The sequence below is a fragment of the Zonotrichia albicollis genome, chromosome 28 (genome assembly GCF_047830755.1).
Source record: "Zonotrichia albicollis isolate bZonAlb1 chromosome 28, bZonAlb1.hap1, whole genome shotgun sequence".
Lineage (NCBI taxonomy): Eukaryota > Metazoa > Chordata > Aves > Passeriformes > Passerellidae > Zonotrichia > Zonotrichia albicollis.
In genome coordinates this window covers 2,440,272-2,459,599 of record NC_133846.1, presented here as the reverse complement: position 1 = coordinate 2,459,599, position 19,328 = coordinate 2,440,272, and the positions used below count along the sequence as shown (strand labels likewise).

General features: G+C 50.3%; 1 protein-coding gene across 1 annotated transcript; it reads left to right on the top strand.

The window, feature by feature from the left end:
• Positions 1-428: 428 nt before the first annotated feature.
• LOC102065438 (patatin like domain 1, omega-hydroxyceramide transacylase) lies at positions 429-13,270 on the top strand. The gene is made up of 9 exons (XM_005496306.4): positions 429-1,271; positions 4,033-4,265; positions 5,274-5,339; positions 7,201-7,413; positions 7,836-7,896; positions 7,976-8,116; positions 8,372-8,465; positions 8,735-8,845; positions 9,357-13,270. The coding sequence occupies exons 1-9, from the start codon at positions 1,070-1,072 to the stop codon at positions 9,358-9,360; spliced, it is 1,125 nt and encodes a 374-aa protein (XP_005496363.2). The 5' UTR covers positions 429-1,069; the 3' UTR covers positions 9,361-13,270.
• Positions 13,271-19,328: the final 6,058 nt, after the last annotated feature.

The following is a 19,328-nucleotide window of genomic DNA, read 5'->3' as shown; positions in this document are numbered from 1 at the left end:
GCAAAGGTGGTATCATGATGCTGGGACCATGCTGGCCAGGCTGGTGCATGGACACAGGGAAGGAGAGCCTTGCTCCTTACCCACATGTTGTGTTGTATACACAGCCCTTATTCTAACCCACGGAATGTTTCCTCTCAGTGAGCAGCTCTATGGATTTGGACAACAGAAACGACACAATATTTACCAGTACTTAATAAATACATCTGTTAAAATGGCAATTTTGGTTCTGTATGTTGGCAGCAGCATTGGATCATTAGAAAAGACAAGAAATCTATGGCAATTCTCCCTGGTTTTATAACTATCCCCCAGGCAATGCAGACAGTTTGAAGGCAGCTTGATTCTGGTTGAATAACCACAGGTTTGGGTGAGGTGATGCTGCTGTAGGGTGTTATTGAGAGGGGAGAGAAAAGCAAGTCCAGGTCTTTGGTTTTTTCCTGATGCAAACAATATCCAAGGGTCAGGCAAGGGCAAAACCCTTCCAACAGGGAGCAAACTTAAGGAATATTTCCAAACCTAACCCAACGTAACGCCCAGCATCCACCCCTTGTGTAACACCCTCTGGCTTTAAGTGTCTTATACAAGCCTTTACTCACTCAGTACTGAGCTGTGCCTAAGCTGGGATTGATGGAGAATCCAATTTAGGAAAACACCCTTTGATGAAGAAAGGATAAAGCAAAGAGGAATTTTTGCACGGATGTTCCCAAGTGTGACAGGCACAGCAACACCAGGATCCTCTCTGGGAGGACTCCTGGGGCACTGCAGACCTGTTGGCATGAGAGGGGAGCCCTGATACAGCCCTGAGCATCCGAGCTGGCTGTGTTTGAGGATTATAAGAGCTGTTTTGATCAGGGGAAAATTTCTGTTTTTAGCACAGGCAGCAATTAAAATAGCTCACGAATCTCAACGCCTCGGGGAGCTATCATAAAAGGAGGAAGAAAATCCATCTTCTGGACTCCTCTGCAGCTAGAGATGAGCCTGGAGGCAGCAGAGGAAAATACAGCCTGAGGTTCACCTGGTGATAAAGGACAACCCCAAGACCTCGAGCCAGATCTGCTGCTGTGATCCTGAGATGGCTGTGGAGGATCTCCGGGCTTCCAGCACCCCTTTCTCACTCTCCTTTTCGGGCAGTGGCTTCCTGGCCCTGTACCAGGTTGGGGTGGTGCAGTCCCTGCTGGAGTTGGCTCCCGAGCTCCTCAAGTCTGCCTGCAAGGTCTACGGCTCCTCGGCCGGGTCCATCATCGCTGCTGCCGTCGTGTGCGGCATCGGCCTCGGTAAGAACATCCCGGCCTCGAGTCCTTCCAGGAGCTCTTCTGCTCCATGAGCCCGGGGGAGATGCCTCGGGGTGCTGGGGGGTGCTGGGGCTGCTGGAGCTCTCCTCGCTCAGCAGGCATTACAGAAAGCCAAGGTGTTGCCACCTTGACAGACAGCACGGTGCAGTTCTGGGAGGTGCGAGCTGAGAAAGCCGGTTCTGACAGCCCGCGTGTTCCCTCTCAGTGGGCAGAAATTACAGGGGAAAGTCTGGATGTACCTGGCATTCCATATCCCATATTCCACTGGCTCCTTTTCCTGCTCCTGCTGGAGGAGCAGATCCCCTGCCCTTCTGCTCTGAGGTCTGAGGGGTGCTGAGGTGTGTCCCAAAGGCAGGCTGTGCAGCCCCAGGGGCTGGGTTTACCCATGTAAAACCCTCTCTTCCCTATGGATCAGGTTTCTTGGGATGTGAAGCTATGAAGGGACACAAGTGACTGTCCCACAGGTATCTATAGAGCTGGCAGCCTTGTTTGCATGCAACTTTGGCTGATCCCACTCAGCCTTCCCAGAACAATCAGAGATGCTGTGTGATTCCCAGCTCCAGGTGCATCTTTCCCTGTTGCTCCTGCAGGATATTCCTGGAAAAACGGCAGCCTGCTCCAGCCCAGGGCTGGAATTTCTCTTATTGCTGCTAAAGGGGTCTTCCTCTGACCCTCTTTCAACCATGTGGAAACAGGCCCTTTAGCAACAAGATCCTCTATGTGTAGAATTAATTCAGAGTAGTTAATCCACTTTTAATAATCACATCCTCCCATATTTCCAATTAGTGCCCATGTGTAAACAAGTGTACACAAGACTTAAGGCTCTAAAGCCTGATCCAAGTTCTGCTTCAAGCAATGGGGACATTTAGGAGGAGCAGAAGGTTTTGGGGACCAAATAATGATGGAGGAAGCTGGGAGGAAACATACAGCTCTTGAAACCTCTGGTGGATGCAGGAACTGTTCTTCTGCAGCTAAAAATAATTCAAAACATTGGCAAATATGTTTAGATAAGGCAGAAAGGAACATTTCTGCCCACGTGGGGATGAACTCCTCCACAAGTAAGCAAGGGCCCCAAAATTTCTGGTTCCTCCTGCTGCTGTAATAGATGGAGCTGGGGCTGTCCAGCAGTAAAAATACATTCAGCAGCTGCTCTTGCCAGGGGCACCAGTCCTGAACTGGGCATCTGCTTCTCTGGAGGTGGAAGGCAGCTTCCACTTAGAGGGGCTGAGATGATCTTGTGCCCAAAATATCTTCCCCAGAGGAAGAAAAGACCCTTTGGACAGTGATAACTCTGGTCAGATTTCTAACAAGGAAAATGAATGTGGCACAAGCTCTGTCATAGTCATAATGAGGATGACTGGGTCAGAAAGGTGAAAGGTGTGTTTGGTGTCCCACAGTGGCTGCAGTCAGGTGCCTGTCCTCTGCCCCAGGCTGCCTGAGGAGCTCTGAGCTCCCAGAGCCAGGCTGTCCTCTGTGACCCCGCCAGCCACCTCGTGGGGACATGCTTGTCACCCAGCTGGTGCAGGCAGGGACAGTCACATTGCTGCCAGACTCATCCTTCACTGGCTCTGCAAACCTGGGCTTGGCTCTCACCTCTTACCCAGCAGTTTTTGTGGGCAGGTTTTCCATGTTTTCCCCTATTTCCAGGACACAGAGCAGGCAGACAGAGACCTGGGCATGCCCCACATCCCTGGAGGTCTGGCTCTTTCAGCATCCCCTCTGTGCAAACCTGCCCAGCGTTAATCGTGGCCCCGTGTGGCCTCAGCATCTGCTCTAACACACATAACCCCTCTTAACGCCTGTGTGGCTCCAGTTGCCCTCAGGACACTGCACCTAATCCGTCTGTCCGTCCACACAATCCCACGAGACCGCACGGAAACCTCTGTCCCTGCAAAGCCTTGGTGCTGAGCCAGGCCCGTGGCCTTGTGCTGGTGCAGGGTCCCACCCTGGGTGCAAGGACAATTCTTTGCAGCTTTGGTGCTGGACAAGCTGTCACTGCAAGGGTTTAACCCCGCAGGTGGGGTGTTCCCCCAGGTGAGACCTCCATGTCAGCAAAGGAACTAAATTCCCTCTATGGGATCAGGCTGCCTGCAGGGTTTGCTGCACTCCTCTTCCTCTCCATCACTTTAAAACCTGGAGTCTCCTGAGCCCTCAGCTGGGGCTCCAGGGTTCTGCACCTTTAACCCAGCTCCTGGGATGTGCAGACACATGTCATGGCTATTAACACCTCCCCTGAGCTCAGGTGAGTTAGGAATCCCAGCAATGTGGAGCCAGGACACCTGGCTTGCAGGAAAGCCCTGAGCAGAAGAGGTGCCCCTCATCCTCACCCAGGAGCCAGCCCAGCTCCCTTGTAAAGCTGGGGCTGCTCATGTGGAAAACTGGAGGTGGAGAGCAGGAATTTGTTGTGCAAGTCACGTTGTCATGGATAAATCAGTGTCCCCCTTCCTGGGGCTCTCTGGAGCCTTTCCCTAATCCTGACCAGGAACATCTTGAGGCCCCATCTCTGGTGCAGGTGGGGATTTCACCAGTGGGGTCACACAAAGACATGATGTCCTTTGAGGACATTATGGGGATCATGCTCCACTTTCTGCCCTGCCTCAACATTCCCCACTGTAGCAGCACTATCATCCTGGGGTAACACAGAGGAGCTGCAAGAAGCTTTATTTGTGAGGAGTGTTAAAAATAGGATTTAAAATATAACTGTTAGTGAAGCAGGCATATTGACCTTCTCATCTTCTTTCAGATGACCTCAAGGAGTTTTTCTTTGCAATGGCAGCAGAAGTCAGGAAAACCATCCTGGGCCCCCTCTCTCCCAAGTGCAGCTTGCTGGCCAATCTCAAGACTGTCCTGCAGCGGATGCTGCCGGAGGATTCCTACCTGCTGGCCTCAGGGAGGCTGCACATCTCCCTGACACGGGTGGTGGACGGCCAGAACGTCATGGCCTCGGAGTTCAGCTCCAAGGAGGAGCTCATTCAGGTACACAGACCTGAATATGGACATGTCCCAAGTGCTGGCGGCTTTAACTGCACTTTTTCTACCTGAGATGGGGAGAGATTCAGGAGGCTCTGCCACAGCTGTGGTACCACCACAATGGGCTCCATGAGCCTGGGGAGGAAGGTTTGAGTTCCAGGATCAGATGGAACAAATCATGCTAAAAAAAGCAGCAGGTTTGTTTGCAGCCTCACAGAGCTGATGTTGGGGCTCTGGTAGTGACTTTGCAGAGCCCTGTCAGTGCTGATGTGACCTCTCAGCTCTCCCTGCAGGTCTCTCCTCAGCCATCTGGCAATGGTTTTCTTGTTGCCTCAGCACTTTCCTGGGAGGAAAGAGCTGGACAAAGCTGCTGCTGAACAACAAGCAGCTCATTAACCAGTAAATTATCTGCTAGGGGGCAGAATCCCAGGGTAAAGTCCTAACAGAGTTGACCCTGAGGTCCTGGGCCCCTCGTCCCAGGGAGACAGTAGAGGATGCAGCACCATGGAGCTGTTGAAGTTCACCCCATGGTGCCTCCTCTAGGTAGCCCAAGAGCCTGGGGTGCTTATTCCCAACTGATGAGATTGGGTGAGAAATGATTCCAAATGTCCCAGAAGTGGCTTTACCACTGACAAATCCCATCAGGGTGAGGACACCTTGTGAGGGTGTCTTGGTTTTGTCCAAAAACCTGCAAAGATGGAAATTGGCCCCAAAGCTTCAGCTTGCCACCATCAAAGGGCAGTGTTGGACACAGACATGTAGATTTACAACTATTAATTCTGGCAGCTATAAAATTTTAAAAATGCAGTGTTGTGCCCTGCTCTAGAGAAGTGTTTCCACTTCAGTGAAATCAGATGTGGCCTTTCTTGCCACAGTCCCCAGCAAAGTCCAGGTGGCACCAACAGCCTGGTTCCAGATTTTGTCAAGGCTGAATTTTCAGGCACCACGTCAACAGCTTTTGTGTAGAATAACTTTGACAGGAACATTGACTTCTGCAATCCCTCTCCTCCCCAGGCTCTCCTCTGCAGCTGCTTTCTTCCAATTTACTGCGGATTCATCCCTCCATCCTACCGAGGAGTGGTGAGTGATATTTCCCCTAAAACACACACTCCCAGCAGGGTGTTCTTGATTTGAACTTTACACTCCTCTGTAAAGGAGGAATATACAGAACAAGGAGGGATAGGTGTGTCCAGGCTTTTCCTTTAGTTGATGGAGGATCATGAAGCCCATCAGCTTATTCTTCACCACATCCTAAGATGACAGCTGGGTGGAATTGCCATCTGGAGAGCCCTCTCCTGCTTTGCCCATGGACAGAGCATGGATGACCTTGCAGATCTCTGAGTGAGATAAGAGGACGCCCACAGTGGGGACTTTGAGACACAATCCAGTTATCCTGGGCAGGGCCTGGCTGCAGGGCAGGTTCATCCCTCGGCTCAGGTGCTGACTTGCACAGCTGAGACATCCAGAGTTTGTGGGAGGATCCTCCCCCAGCCCTGAGCATTTCCCTGCTCTGCCTGTCTGAGGGAGCGAAGGAGGAGCTCAGCAGTGTTTTCTGGGCAACCTGTGCAGGGCTTCACCATCCTCACCGGAAAAGATATCTCCCCAATATTCATTTAACCCTAATGGCAGTGAGAAGCCATTGCCCCTTGTCCTGTCACTTCAACTCTCTTGAAGCCCCTTTGGGGTCTCTGAGGCCCCTGGAAATGTTCAAGGCCAGGTTGGACATGGCTTGGAGCAACCTGGGATAGTGGAAGGTGTCCCTGCCCATTGCAGGGGGTGGAATGAAATGAGCTTTAAGGTGCCGTCCAACCCAACACATCCCCAGGTCTGTGATTGCTCTGTGAGGCCTCTCTGTTGTTATTTCAACAACATCTAATTCCATCAGCTGCAACTTCCAATCCCACTGAGGGAGGTGGTAAATCCAGATTCCTTTTGGAATAGAGCAATTGACATTTTCCTTGCCCAGTATGTAATACCTCATGAATCTGCAGGCAGTTATTAAACATGAGGGCCCTGCTGCTCGAGCTCAGGACTTGAAAAGTTATACAACACTGTGCATTCAGTGATGTCTGAATTGGCTCTTGACTGCCAAAAACTGTTGTACAAAGCTTTGTGAATGAAAATAATTATATTTCCATTTTAATAACTGCTGTGGATTGCAGACCTGGTTGAGGAGCTGGCTGGGTGCCACAGGCAGGGCAGGGGAAGGAGCTGGCAAAGGCATAAAGAGCACAGGTGGGACACAGTGCTGTTGGAAGTGGGAAGGGAGGACAAGCTGGGATGGGCTCAAGACAGGAGTGTCACCTGTGCAGCTGCTGGCGCCCAACTCAGTGACACTGCAAAGGCCCCCAGAGCAAACCCTCCCTCTGTGGTGATGTTCACAGGGGTCCCAGGACGAGATGAGAATCTTGACTCCGTGTTTCAGAAGGCTGATTTACTATTTTATGATATATATTATATTAAAGGAAATTATGTATATATGATATATGATATATGATATATCATATATCATATATACTAATATATATATTACGTTACATTATGTTATGTTACATTACATCATTTATATTATATTATATTATATTATATTATATTATATTATATTATATTATATTATATTATATTATATTATAGTTTTGGTGTAAAAACTATACCAAAAGAATACAAGAAAATATTTCATCAGAAGGCCAACAAGGGAAAAGAATGGAATGATAATAAAATTTTGTGACTGAACAGAGAGTCCGAGACAGCTGACGGTGACTGGCCATTAATTAGAAACAACCACATGAGATCAGTCACAGATCCACCTGTTGCATTCCACAGCAGCAGATAATCATTGCTTACATTTTGTTCCTGAGGCCTCTCAGCTTCTCAGGAGAAAAATCCTAAGGAAAGGATTTTTCATTAAACATGTCTGTGAGATCCCTGTGCTCCTCCCCAGCGCTACGTGGACGGAGGTTTCACTGGCCTGCAGCCCGTGTCCAGCCTGGAGGAGCCCGTGATCACCGTGTCCCCGTTCACCGGCGAGCTGGACATCTGCCCCCGCGACTGCCCCGCCATCTTCTTCTGCTTCCAGATCTTCAACGGCAGCATCCAGATCTCCATAGAGAACCTGTGCAGGATCAGCTACGCTCTCTTTCCACCCAGCACCATGGTGAGACCACCAGGGCTTCTCCCAGCTTAGTTGTGGTGAAAAGATTAATGCAGCTCCTGCCTGCTCAAGATTTAAGGTTCAGCTCAATCTCCACTGTTAATTAATGGTATTTCAAAGGGAGAGGGTAGCACCCATTGTTTTTGCAGTACATTTTGGGGAAGGGACAGTGATGATGGGTGGCCAGCTTGGGATGGAGTCCACAACCTGCAAAGGACCAGAAAAAACCAGGTGATCTCTAAGGCCCCTTCCAACCCAAACCATTCTGTGTTTCTCTTACTGGTGCTGTGGTGGTTGGAAACCAACCAGTGCTTGCTGCCTTCCCAAATGAGCCATCCCAGCCCTCCACAGTCAAACAGCTTTGGATAGATCCTGTTGTACTGGGGTCAGGGCTCTTTAATAACCTCAAGTGTTTCTCCTTGCAGGTCTTGAACGACATTTTCTCCCAGGGCTACCAGGACACAGCCCTTTTCCTGTACAGGAACAGTAAGTGGCACCCCAGGACCCAAGGGGCACCTTGGTGTGACACAGACAAACACCAATCCCTTCTCTCTGTATCTCCCAGATGCCTTTGGCTTTAACTACTTTGATGGCAATTTCCGCTTCGGCAGCACCTGTGGGAAGAATGACTCTGCAAAATCCAATGGGACACACTCCGGCCTGAGCAAAAGGGTCCCTCAGTGCCTGACCCCTTACTTCCTGCCAGGTAGAGGATTTGGGGTGCTCAGGTTTGGTTTAGGGCTGCTGCAGCCTTCAAGAGCAGCAGTGTTATATTTAAGACATTACTGAGTTATTTATTAAATATTTCTATTGCAAAGAGACACTGTAAGAGTGACTCCAGCTGGACTTTGGCCTGGGCTTCATTACCTACCTAAGCTGGGCAAGAGGAGTTATTGCATTTATTTAACTGTTTGTAATTACTGGTCTTTATTTCCTTCTGTGCTGTCATTCCTGGGTGCAGGCTTGTGGAAGAAGGAGCAGGTGAATGGACTGCAGGACCCACTGGCGAAGGTCCTGCTGCAGCCATACAGGCTCCCAGCCTTGTTCAGGAAGGGGTAAGAACATCCCAACAGGGGCATGAGGGAATGACACACAAACCAGGGGCTGTGCCTTTAGCAGTGGTGGGACAGCTGAAGGGACACATGGAGGCATTTGGTGTTTCCTGAAGGCAAGATCCAAGGGAGAGCGGGTGGGGCTGGCAGGAATGCCACAGCATCTCTTGGTTATGGAAAAGATTATTACAGTGTGCATTTACTATGAATGCCCTCCCCTTTTGCTGCCTTCAGCCATCATTAAACTCAGCCCATGTACTTTGCTTTTGCAGGGTGAAGAAGGTGTGGGGGCTGCTGGAAGGTGTCAGGTCCCTGGTAGAACGACTCCACAAGCTCCTCCAAACCTTGGTGCCTGGTTTGCCTAAGACATCTGTGGACAGGAGGTGAGGGGCTGGGGGGCTGCAGACCCTCAGCATAAAGAGAGAAGGGTGCAGAACAGGGAGACTTTGGGAATCTCACCCACTGGGTCACTGATGGTGAGTGTGGCTAAAAACTCCAAATCTGGAGTAGCCCACATTAAAAGTAGCTATTTTTTTTATCCCTGTGATATTATTTTGATATTTCAAAGAAGCTACAAACCAGCTTAGTGCCGCCTCCCTACTGCAATACATTTGTGTTGTGCTGGGCTCTGTCCTGGCAGGACACCAGGCACATTCACCAAGATCTTGAGAGATGTTCTGGCACTAAGCTCTCAGGGATTTAAAGCATATCCTCCCAAAATCCGCTTGCAAGTTCCCTCCTGTGCAGCCACCCAAGAGACTCAGAATGATTTTGCCCTGAGGCAGCTGCAAACTCCTCAGCTGTGAGAAAATCCTTTGGAGTCAAACATTCCTGGCGGCTGCTTATCCCTGTCAGTAGCTCGACCCTGCCTCAGCTCTCACCTTGTTCCCACAGGTAACAAGGATTGTCCAGCGGTGCCCTGGGGGTCTGAAGCGCTGCCTTGGAATATGGTGGGCAACACCAGCACGGCTGCTGGTTCTCGAGGGAATTTTCATGGAGTATTTCTTTCTTCAGAACCTGTCTGGCTCTATCTGCAGTGCTGCCACTGCAGTGCCCCTGCTCTGGCCTCACCTGCTTTTCCATGAGGGCGAAGAAAAAGCTCCAGTGCTGCTCCTGTGACCCACCCCAGGCTGCAGGGGCCATGGGGCAGCTTCACCTGCAGACCTCAGAGCCCAGTCCTTTCCCTGCCCACTCCATCTCCTCTCCACCAGCAGCATCTCTTCCATGCTTTAATGCAGATTATAGGGCGGGCAGTTGCCAGGAAATGCCATGTTTTTAGTGTTTTCCTCACACTGAAAAACTTCAAGAGAGATTCCTCAGAGAGAGAGAAAAGCCTTAGGGAGCACCATACTGGGCAGGAATTAATTTTTCTACAGTTCCCTTAGGTTTTTTTTACCAATTATCAATTCTTGAGCTTCACACCTCCCCAAAGCCCTGCTTCTCCTGCCTGTGGAGGTGGAAGTGCATTTGGATTCCCCTGGAACTTGCAGCTGTGCAGAAGGATGGAGGAATATAAAGATTAATTTCCCCCTACTTCCGAGTTCTGCAGGCTGCATCTCCTGACATTTCACAAATACATGAATTCTTCTCATGCAATTGTCTGTAAGTCACAGCCACCACAGATCATGGCCCAGGCAAACACACCCTGTGTCACTGGTCTGCACACAGAATTAATCAGCAGCACTCTTAATTATCCAAAAATTGTGCTGCATATCAGAAGCTGTGGGTTGGCTTTGGCCCACCTGTGTATCCCCTGTTTGTTGGTTCCCAACAGGCAACAAATGGATCCCAAGAACAGCAGCTGTTTATTAGAGTAAATAGCCTGTTTCATTGGACAAGGAGAAATGGAACAGAGGGAAGTTTCATGCAAAGGGTTGTGGAGACTGCAGAAATTAATGGGGGGAGTAGCTGAAGGCAGCTTTGATGTAATCAGACTCAAAGTTAACTAGGAGGGCTGAGCAAAAGAGCAATATTCTGTCTTCTGCCATCTTTAGTTCAAATAAGTGACTTGGGAATACCTTCCCTGGAATGGATTTGCTAAAAGAAACCTGGATACTTATAAGTCATGAAATAGTTTGGGTTAAAAGGGACATTAAAGATCACATAGATAAATTCCCTGCCATGGCAGGGATATCTTTACTATCCCAGGTTGCTTCAAGCCCTGTCCAGCCTAGACTTGAACACTGCAGGGATCCAGAGTCTGGCACAGCTGATCTGGGCACCTTGGGCCTGGGCCTGCCCACCCTCCCAGGGAAGAATTCCTTCCCAATAGCCCATCTATCGCTGTCCCCTGGCAGTGGGCAGACACTGACCCGTGTCCTGTCCCTGCAGTTCCTGATCAGGAGTCCCTCTCCAGCTTCTCTGTTGCCCCTTCAGCTCCTGGAAGGGGCTGTGAGGTGTCCATCCAACCTTCTCTTCTCCTGGCTGAACAGCCCCAACTTTCTCAGCCTGTTTCCATAGGAGAGGTGCTACAGTTCCCTTGTAACTTTTATGGGCCATCTTATCCCATTTGCTTTGGATCCTGTGTGCTCCTGTATTTGAACCATCGTGGATGGATTTACACCTCTCAAGCACAGCAGCCTAAGGCAGGCTGCTCAAATCCAGCTGTTCCTGCCACAGGGCAAAGTGGAATGCTCAGAGACACTCAGGCCTCCCCAGGCAGGGACAATGAGCCCATCACCTGCTTTTGCACCTCTGCTCCCTCCCACTTATCCAAGAGCTCCTTCTCCAGGCTGCTGCAAGCACCATCATCACCTCCAGGCAGGATATTACCATTTCAGTCAGACTGAGGCAGTTACCCTATGGAAATGGGCTTTTAAATCCTCCAAAGAAAATTCTCATCTAGGAATTGGATGTCCAAATCCAGTAAAAGTATCTACAAACTTCAGCCACAAACAGGAGCCCAGTTTGAACTGCCCAGTGTATCTCACCTGCCCCATGTGGTGCTTGATCATAACCAATTGTACAACTTGGAGAACTTTAGGAAAAATCAATCTGCAAGGAGCCCCCCAAGTTAAAATAGTCTCAGAGCAGGATCTTCCTGCTCCAAACCTGCAGGAATGAGGAAGAAATAAATATTTACAGAATTGAGTATTCCGATCATCTGGGTTTTGCTTTATTAATCCCTCATCTTTTCAAGCAAGCAGAGCTGGTGCTGTCTCCTCTGGGAGACATGAGCTTGGAGCTAATGGCAATGGAGGCTTTGCCAGAGGCAGTGGCTAGAGGCAAAGTTTGGCATAGACTGGAATCATCTTGTGCAGGAGCTTGTTTCACCCCAAGGAAGCAAAGTGGGAAGCCCAGCTGCACACAGTGGGGATAGAAGCAGCCTGGAATGTCTCCTCTAGGGATGGATCATGGGAATCATGTGGGAGCAGTGGCCCTGCCTGTGCTGAGACATTGCTGGCACAGTCCATGTGCTCCTTGGGGCAGGTCAGGCTCAGCCTTCAGGATGGTTTCCAAGTTGCTCATTGCCTCTTGAAAGCAGAAACTGGGGCCAAAGGCAGCAGCGGGCTCAGAAATGCTCTTCAGCCTGGTCCTAAATGGAAGGAAACCACGTTGGTCAATCTGACAGACACCTCTGGCAGATCCTGTGGGACAAAGTGGATTCCAGTCAGAGCTGCTTCCCTTCCTCCTGTTGTCTACATGACAGCTGGTTTTGGTATCCTCAGAGTATTACCCCTGTAGCCCTGACCTGTTGCTTGTCTCATTTGGCTTCAACCTCATCAGAAATGTGCAGCCTGAGGTGGATGGGATGAGAGTCTGGAGACAAGCCAAGACAGCAGAGCTCCTCCCTCTGGAGCTGGATCCCACTGCAGGTCTAGAGGGAGGAGTCCTTGAGTGTGATGTGTGAAACTGAGCGCAGCAAAGCCAAGCACGTGCCCAGTCCTGCCTGTGGCTCTGGCTGTGGGCTGCAGGTGCTTCATGCCAGCCTCTGTTTCCAGTCTGGGCACTAAGGAGGGTGCAATTCCTTGTGCACTTGTCCTGCTGGGCACACAGATAACCTGCAAGTGCTTGTGGATAAGCTGCTAGTGCAGCCTGAGCCTCGTGGGATTGCAGGCTGCAGACACTTGTCCAGGAAATCAAGTACAAGTTGTTCCCCAGTTTATCCCCCTGCTGCTGTGGCAGCATCACTGATATTCTGGCATTGCACAGAGAAAGAGTGCAAGAGCCTTTTCCTGGCCTTGATCAGTAGGGCTTTTGCTTCCCAGAACTGGAAAATCTGATGTGCTTCTGCTCTGGAGATGGAGAGCCTGGACTCAGCCCTTGATTGCTCTCTGGCCTAACAAATGAGCCTTCACTCCTCCCACAGGAGGAAGTTTTCTCCTGAGACTGGTCAAAAACATTGGAGCCCAGCTGCACAGCAGAGGCAGAGATTCCTGACAGCCCAGAGCTGCCCAGCTCCCAAAGAAACCTCATTTCCACCTCGTTGCTTCCACAAGCTGCTCAAAGGTCAGAGTGATGGAGCCTTTAAAAAAGCCACCAGGGAAGCAACATCTACAGCCTAACACTGTGTCCTGCATTTCTTAGTGCGTTGAGAGTTGGTTTATTCTCAAAGGAAGTATCTTTCTGGCTTCCATTTAATGTTTTCCATACTTATCTTGTTAGATCTGGAATGGTAATGGTCCTAGTCTTTCCCCTTTATATTTCTCATTTCTTCTAGACCTTCTAGATATAGCACATTGTGTCTTTCATCACTTATCATCTCATTCATGGGGCTCCATTTAAAGAATTGTCCTGTTCAAAAAGCTGTGTAATTTTACTTAATCTGATCAATGCTAAAACGTTGAAAGATTCATAAGGAAAGAGAAAATAAAGAGTAAAATTGAAAGAAAGATTGCATTTTATCGGATGCTTTTTTGTATTTTTCAGTAATCAAAAAGTGAAAACTGAAATGACAAAGATTCACTGAATTTCCATGCAAAAAAATGGGAGCGGGCATTATTTGGAATATGATTGCTGAAAACAAAAATTTTTGTATTTAAACTTGCCTTGTGTTGCTTGAAAATGATATAGCAAGATGTTTACCTGGAGCTCTCATATTCTTTCCTTGCAATAAGTATTTCTTTGGCTGCCTCCAGTGCTCCAAAGGAGAAGTTTGCATTTGTCTGGCACAGCCAAGGCAGCGTGAACCCTTGAGACACAGCTACTGAAGGGAGGTGTGGGCAGAACCTGTTCTTACCTCACTGGGTGAGTGAACACATGGCATTCTGCATGGAAAGAACTCCTTCTCCACAGAGCCCTGCTGAGCCAGCCACCAAGGAAATCCTCAATGCTGACCCAAATCGAGGGTGAGGGCTCAGTGTGAGGCCTCACCTGTAATCCCTGACCCGAGAGGGAACTTTCTCCCATTGCTGATGTTCCCACCTGTCCCAGAGCCTCTGTGGGCACTGACAGCCCAGGGCAGGTGTCACATGAAAATTGATGGGGTAAAGGAAGTGCTGGTTCTTTACCTTCCTGGGGGTGGTAAAGGTGGTGTGGGGCTTCCTATTCCTCTTCATCCACGGCCTTGTTGATCTCTGGATTCTTTCTGGTGTCCTCCTCATGATCTGTGGCTCTGGAGTGAAGACCCCTGAGTGGTGGCTTCAGGTGCAGGGTTTCTTCCTGGGCCAAGGAAAGTGTGAAGCCCTCAAAGTAATTCACCTGGAAATCCCCTGGTGGGAAGAGATTGCAGCTCTCACTGCTTGTTGCTCACGTGGCAGGTCTGCAGCCGTGTGAGGCATGACCTGGGCTGAGTGGAAATCAGGGACACTGATGACCCCAGGGCTCAGGGATCACCAAACATTGCTGCTCTGTGCATCAGGGGCTGATCAAACACCACCCAGGGCACCTGAGCCTGTCTTTGAGTCTAGAGGTCCTGGGACCTGTGTTCCCTGGGAAAAAGCTCTGTTATGCCCAGTGTGGCAGAGAAGAGGGGAGTGTGGATCCAGAGGCAGCTTCAGGAGCCACCAGGACTCAGGGAATTGTGGCAGTGCCAGGAGTGCAGACATTTGTCTGCCCCAGTCACTCTGGGACAGAATCTCTTTCCTTGTGTCAGCGCACCAAGGATGTAAGGGAAGCCCCCAAGCTACCTGTCCCCTCCTGCAGTCACTTACTCAGTCGTTTTAGGAAGCAGATCGCGTCCTGGTAGCCCTGGATATAAAACTGGTCCATGACCTGTGAGGGGAGGTGGCAGTCAGGGCAGCTGGGCTGCTGCAGGGGGCTCATGGCTTTGGCTACCTGGAGGAGCTGCTCACCTGACGAGTGGGAACCTGAAAAACGTACAATAAGCGGCAAATATTCTTTTTTGAGATCTGGAAGATAGAATCAGAGAGCTGGAAGGCCAGGAAGGCAGCGGGGCCATCCCTTGGACAGATGTCGTATTCGCCGGCGAAGGCAGAGATGGTGATGGTGCTGCGGGACACGAAGTCGGCTTTCCACATGGCCAGCTCCCCGTCCACGTAGCGCTGGGAGGCAGAACAGGGAGCCCTGAGCCTTCCCAGGGCTGTTCACACGGGCAGACGGGGGCCTTGTTCCCCAGGCAGGCCCACACCAGGCTGAGGTTCAGGGTTCCCACAGATCCCCTTCAGGGAACTGCCCCACCCGCTGCTCCCCTGCTGCAGGTGCGCACTTGCCCTACTGCCTTCCCCCAAAAAGCTGCTGCAATGAAACTGGGAGCAAAGGGGAGCAGAAGGGAGCTGAGGAATGCCCATTGACAGGGAAATGGACAATTCAGTGAGAAGCTCAGTCCTGTCTGTAGTGAATTGAGATTTTGGAGCCCTGTTCTTCCCCCCTGCAGACGCAGGAGGACCCCAGCCTTGAGCTACGTTGGTGGTAAACTCAGATAGAAACTTCCTTCATGCCACCAGTGGAGAAAAGACAGAGGCTGGAGGGGCCCTGTCCTGAGCTGGGATAGGGTCTCCAGACCACAAAGCTACTCACCACCCCACGGAACTTTGGAGGGAAAACCCCAAAATACAGCGGGAGGAAGCAACTGCACGTCATAGCCTGTGGGTGAAATGGGAGAGGTGAGCAAAGAGCCACAGAAACTGTTACCTTTGGGAGGGGTGGCTCATCTGTGTGTGCCAAAACAGGGCCCTTAGCTGGGTTAGTGGGCACCACTGACTAATGGGCACCAGGCCCTGTCTGATACCCACAGCCAGGGCAGAGAAGTAGGAAGGGAACCTGTGAAATGCCTCAAATTGGTCACTGCATGTTCAAGATAACTCAGACATCATTTAGAATGTCTGATATTTAAAAATTATTTTAGTTTGTCTGCATTCAGCGGGAGGCAAGGACAGAAATCAGGTCATAGTCTAGAATGGACCAAGGCCTGTCAGATTAAAAGAAGGGTTGATGGTTTCTAACTACAAGGCAGGAGATTTAGGTACTGAGAAGATAATTTTTACCATGAGGGTGTTGATGCCCTGCACAGGGTGCCCAGAGAAGCTGTGGCTGCCCCATCCCTGGAAGCATCCAAGTCCAAGTTGGATGGGGCTTGAGACCAACCTGGGACAGTGGAACGTGTCCCTGGCCAAGACAGAGTGGAACTGGATGAGCTTGAAGGTCCCATCCCACCCAAACCATTTGTTGATTTTGTGCTGTGGGCCATGGCCAGGCAGCAAATGTCACCCAGCTCCTCCCTCACGGGGTGGCTGTGGCTGCTCCCACCTGAATCAGCTCCTCCTTTGAAGCAAACTCGGACACTGTCACACATCTCCAGTCGTGCAGGCGGGTAAGGATGATGTGCAGCTTTCCAGACACCAGCTCGTGGGCATTCGGAGGCAGGAATTTGTCTAAGGTCTCCCATAAGAGGCTAGGTACCCTTCCTCCATAGACCAGCCCCCAGAGAGAGATTTTCAAGCGACTGAGGAAGTACTCAATTATCTCATCTGAAGCAAAGCAAAGCAAACCAATCATTCTACATCCCTTATATTGTTATTTATGTACTTTCTGAGCTACACTTCCACCTGGGAATGGATGGGGTATTCTACTAGGCTGCAAAATGCTCATTTAAGAGCCATTGTGATTCATCAGGTCTGAAGCTCCAATGAGTGGACCGAAGTTTTCCAAGGACTTCCAATATGGCAGAAGGTAGAAGTGTTTGTTTTCTTTTCTCATTTCTTCCCACTTTCTGCACAAGGCATATTAAAAGTTGGTGGACATGTGAGAGAAAATGGACAGGAAGCCTTTCTATAACATTTCCTCCTGCTAGGTGTGCATCTATGACCTGGCTAATGTGATTTGTGTCCCCTTTTTTTTTGGGAATCTACCAAGAATCCCAAATGCCTTATCAGGGAGAGCACCTCTCTTTCTTTTATCGGATATGCTTGCCTTGAATTCCAGTTAATAAGATGCCATGAATTTATAGACTCTCTTTTCTCTGTGCTGCCTAATTTACCCATGTTTTCCACTCTTCAAGAAGCCAATAAAGTAAAAATCTGAGGAATTAACCAGTGATAATGTTACAAAAATCTTTTGCAACTGTAAAATTCCCAGGTATTCCATCTCTTTAGACAGAAAGAAACAGAAATCTGTAGCCCTTACCCACATCACATCCACACAATGCTGCTGTAGCTATAATAGATCCTGAAGATGCTCCATAGATCCTGTATGCAGATTTCATTATGTCAGGAGACAATTCCTGCAAAGCAGAAAACACTCCAGCTTGGTATACAATCAAGGAACTACATCCTCTAAACAGTATAGAGTAAGGTCTTCCCTCTTTTCCACTTATTTTCAGCATCTCTGCTAACTCCAAGAACCCCAACAAGAAGAAAACAGCTGCCCAACAGCTTCAATGGGTTTTCCAGAGCCAGGCAAACCTCAGCTGTGTTTCTCGTTCCAACCTCACTCTCAGAGTCTTATATGCCTCAGTTTGGCATAAATCTCTGAGCCAAAGGTCCAGTGAAATGGCAGCAGTGGGCAGAAGTGGATGATGTGATGTCCTAATGCTCATTAAAATAAGATTATTGCAATGCAGGGTGTGTGAGGTGAGCACTGGCAGCCCCAGGCGATGGGGACAGCCACATGTCACACTGACGTGTTGGGGGAGCAGCCGAAGGGGTCCGGAGGGCCCCAGGACGGAGTCTTTGGGAGGGAAAAGGTGCTTCCCAAAGTGCTGAACTGCTTCAGCGATACCCTGGGGTTCCAGCACAAAATTCCAGCCTCTTGGGCAGTAGAAACCTGCAAATATTCCCTGGTACAAAAGAGTCTTGCAAGCTGCTGCTCCAAACTCTCTTGCCCCATTTACAACAGATTGCCAAACCCCATCACAGGGATTGGAGAAGGTTGCTGGATTATTAAATAAATCACCACCCAAGTACCTTTCCTTGTTTCCCAATTTCAGGATTAACCCCATTTTTCCGGGTTCAGGTGCCCCTGGTTAGGGCTCGCTTCTCCCGCTGCTCTGAGGTCTCAGCCATTCCAGCCCGCGTAGCTCTGAGGGCTTGGCCGTTTCCATTTCCAGTGCTCTGAGGGCTCAACTGTTCCTGCTCCCGGGGTCTGAGGGCTCAGTCGTTCCCACCCCCATTGCTCTGAGAGCTCAGCCGTTCTCCCCCCCCCCGTTGCTCTGAGGGCTCGGCCGTTGCCATGTCCAGGGCTCTTTTTGGGCTTGGCCGTTCCCGCTCTCTGGGCACTGAGGGATCAGCTATTTGCACTCCCGTTGCTCTGAGGGATCGGCCATTCCTGCCCCCGTTGCTCTGAGGGCTCAGCCATTCCCGTTGCTCTGAGGGCTCAGCCATTCCCGTTACTTTGAGGGGTCAGCCGTTCCTGTCTCTGTTGCTCTGTGGGCTCGGCCATTCCCCGTTCCCGCTGCTCTGAGGGCTGGGCTGTTCCCACCCTCATTGCTCTGAGGGCTCTGCCATTGCCATTTCCAGTGCTCTGAGGATTCAGCCGTTGCCGTTTCCAGGGCTCTTTGGGCTTGGCCGGTCTCGTTGCTTCTGGGCACTGAGGGCTCAGCCGTTCCTGCCCCCAGTGCTCTGAGGGCTCAGCTGTTCCCGTTGCTTTGAGGGCTCAGTCATTCCTGCCCCCGTTGCTCTGAAAGCTCGGCCGTTCCCATTTCCAGGGCACTGAGGGCTCTGCTGTTCCTCCTGCCCTCACTCCTGTCCTTTGCCAACATGGCAGCCGCAGCAAGCCTCGGCCCTGGGCATCCATCGTGGGAGCCCTTAGAAACGTGGGTAATTTGTGCTGATTGCTATTAATTAAGACTTTCTTCCCCAATGATGTTACATTCTCTCTGCTCAGCCCAGACCCTGTCTGTCACAGATGATGAAGCTGGGCCTGTTGTCACAAACACCCACAGTGTGCTAGTGCTCCCAAATCATGGAGGATTTAGAGAATCTCAGATTGGTTTGAGTAGGAAGGGGCTTTAAAGCTCATCTTCTTCCACTTACTGCCATAGGGTGAGGATAAGGAGACGTTTGAGCAGATCACTTTCAGCTGGAAGCTGTTTGTGTAGACACAAGAGAATTTCAGCCTAGAAGAGATTCCTTAGCATATGTGGACCCTTAGGAACACAGTATTATGCCAGAAAGATACTTGAAAAGTAGATCACAGAATCTCAGAATGGTTTGGGTTGGAAGGGACCTAAAAGCTCATCGAGTCCCATCCCCTTCAGGGACACCTTCACTATGCCAGGCTGCTCCATGCCCCGTCCAACCTGGCCTTGGACACTGCAGGGATCCAGAGTCTGGCACAGCTGATCTGGGCACCTTGGGCCTGCGTCTGCCCACACTCCCAGGGAAGAATTCCTTCCCAATAGCCCATCTATCCCTGCCCTCTGGCAGTGGGCAGACACTGACCCGTGTCCTGTCCCTGCAGTTCATGATGAAGGGTCCCTCTCCAGCTTCTCTGTTGCCCCTTCAGCTCCTGGAAGGGGCTGTGAGGTGT

Coding starts and splice junctions, on each gene's coding strand:
- LOC102065438 (XM_005496306.4), top strand. CDS start 1,070: ATGGCTGTGGAGGATCTCCGGGCTTCCAGCACCCCTTTCTCACTCTCC. Junction 7,897..7,975: donor CCTTTTCCTGTACAGGAACA/GTAAGTGGCACC, acceptor TGTATCTCCCAG/ATGCCTTTGGCTTTAACTAC. Junction 8,466..8,734: donor CCAGCCTTGTTCAGGAAGGG/GTAAGAACATCC, acceptor TTGCTTTTGCAG/GGTGAAGAAGGTGTGGGGGC.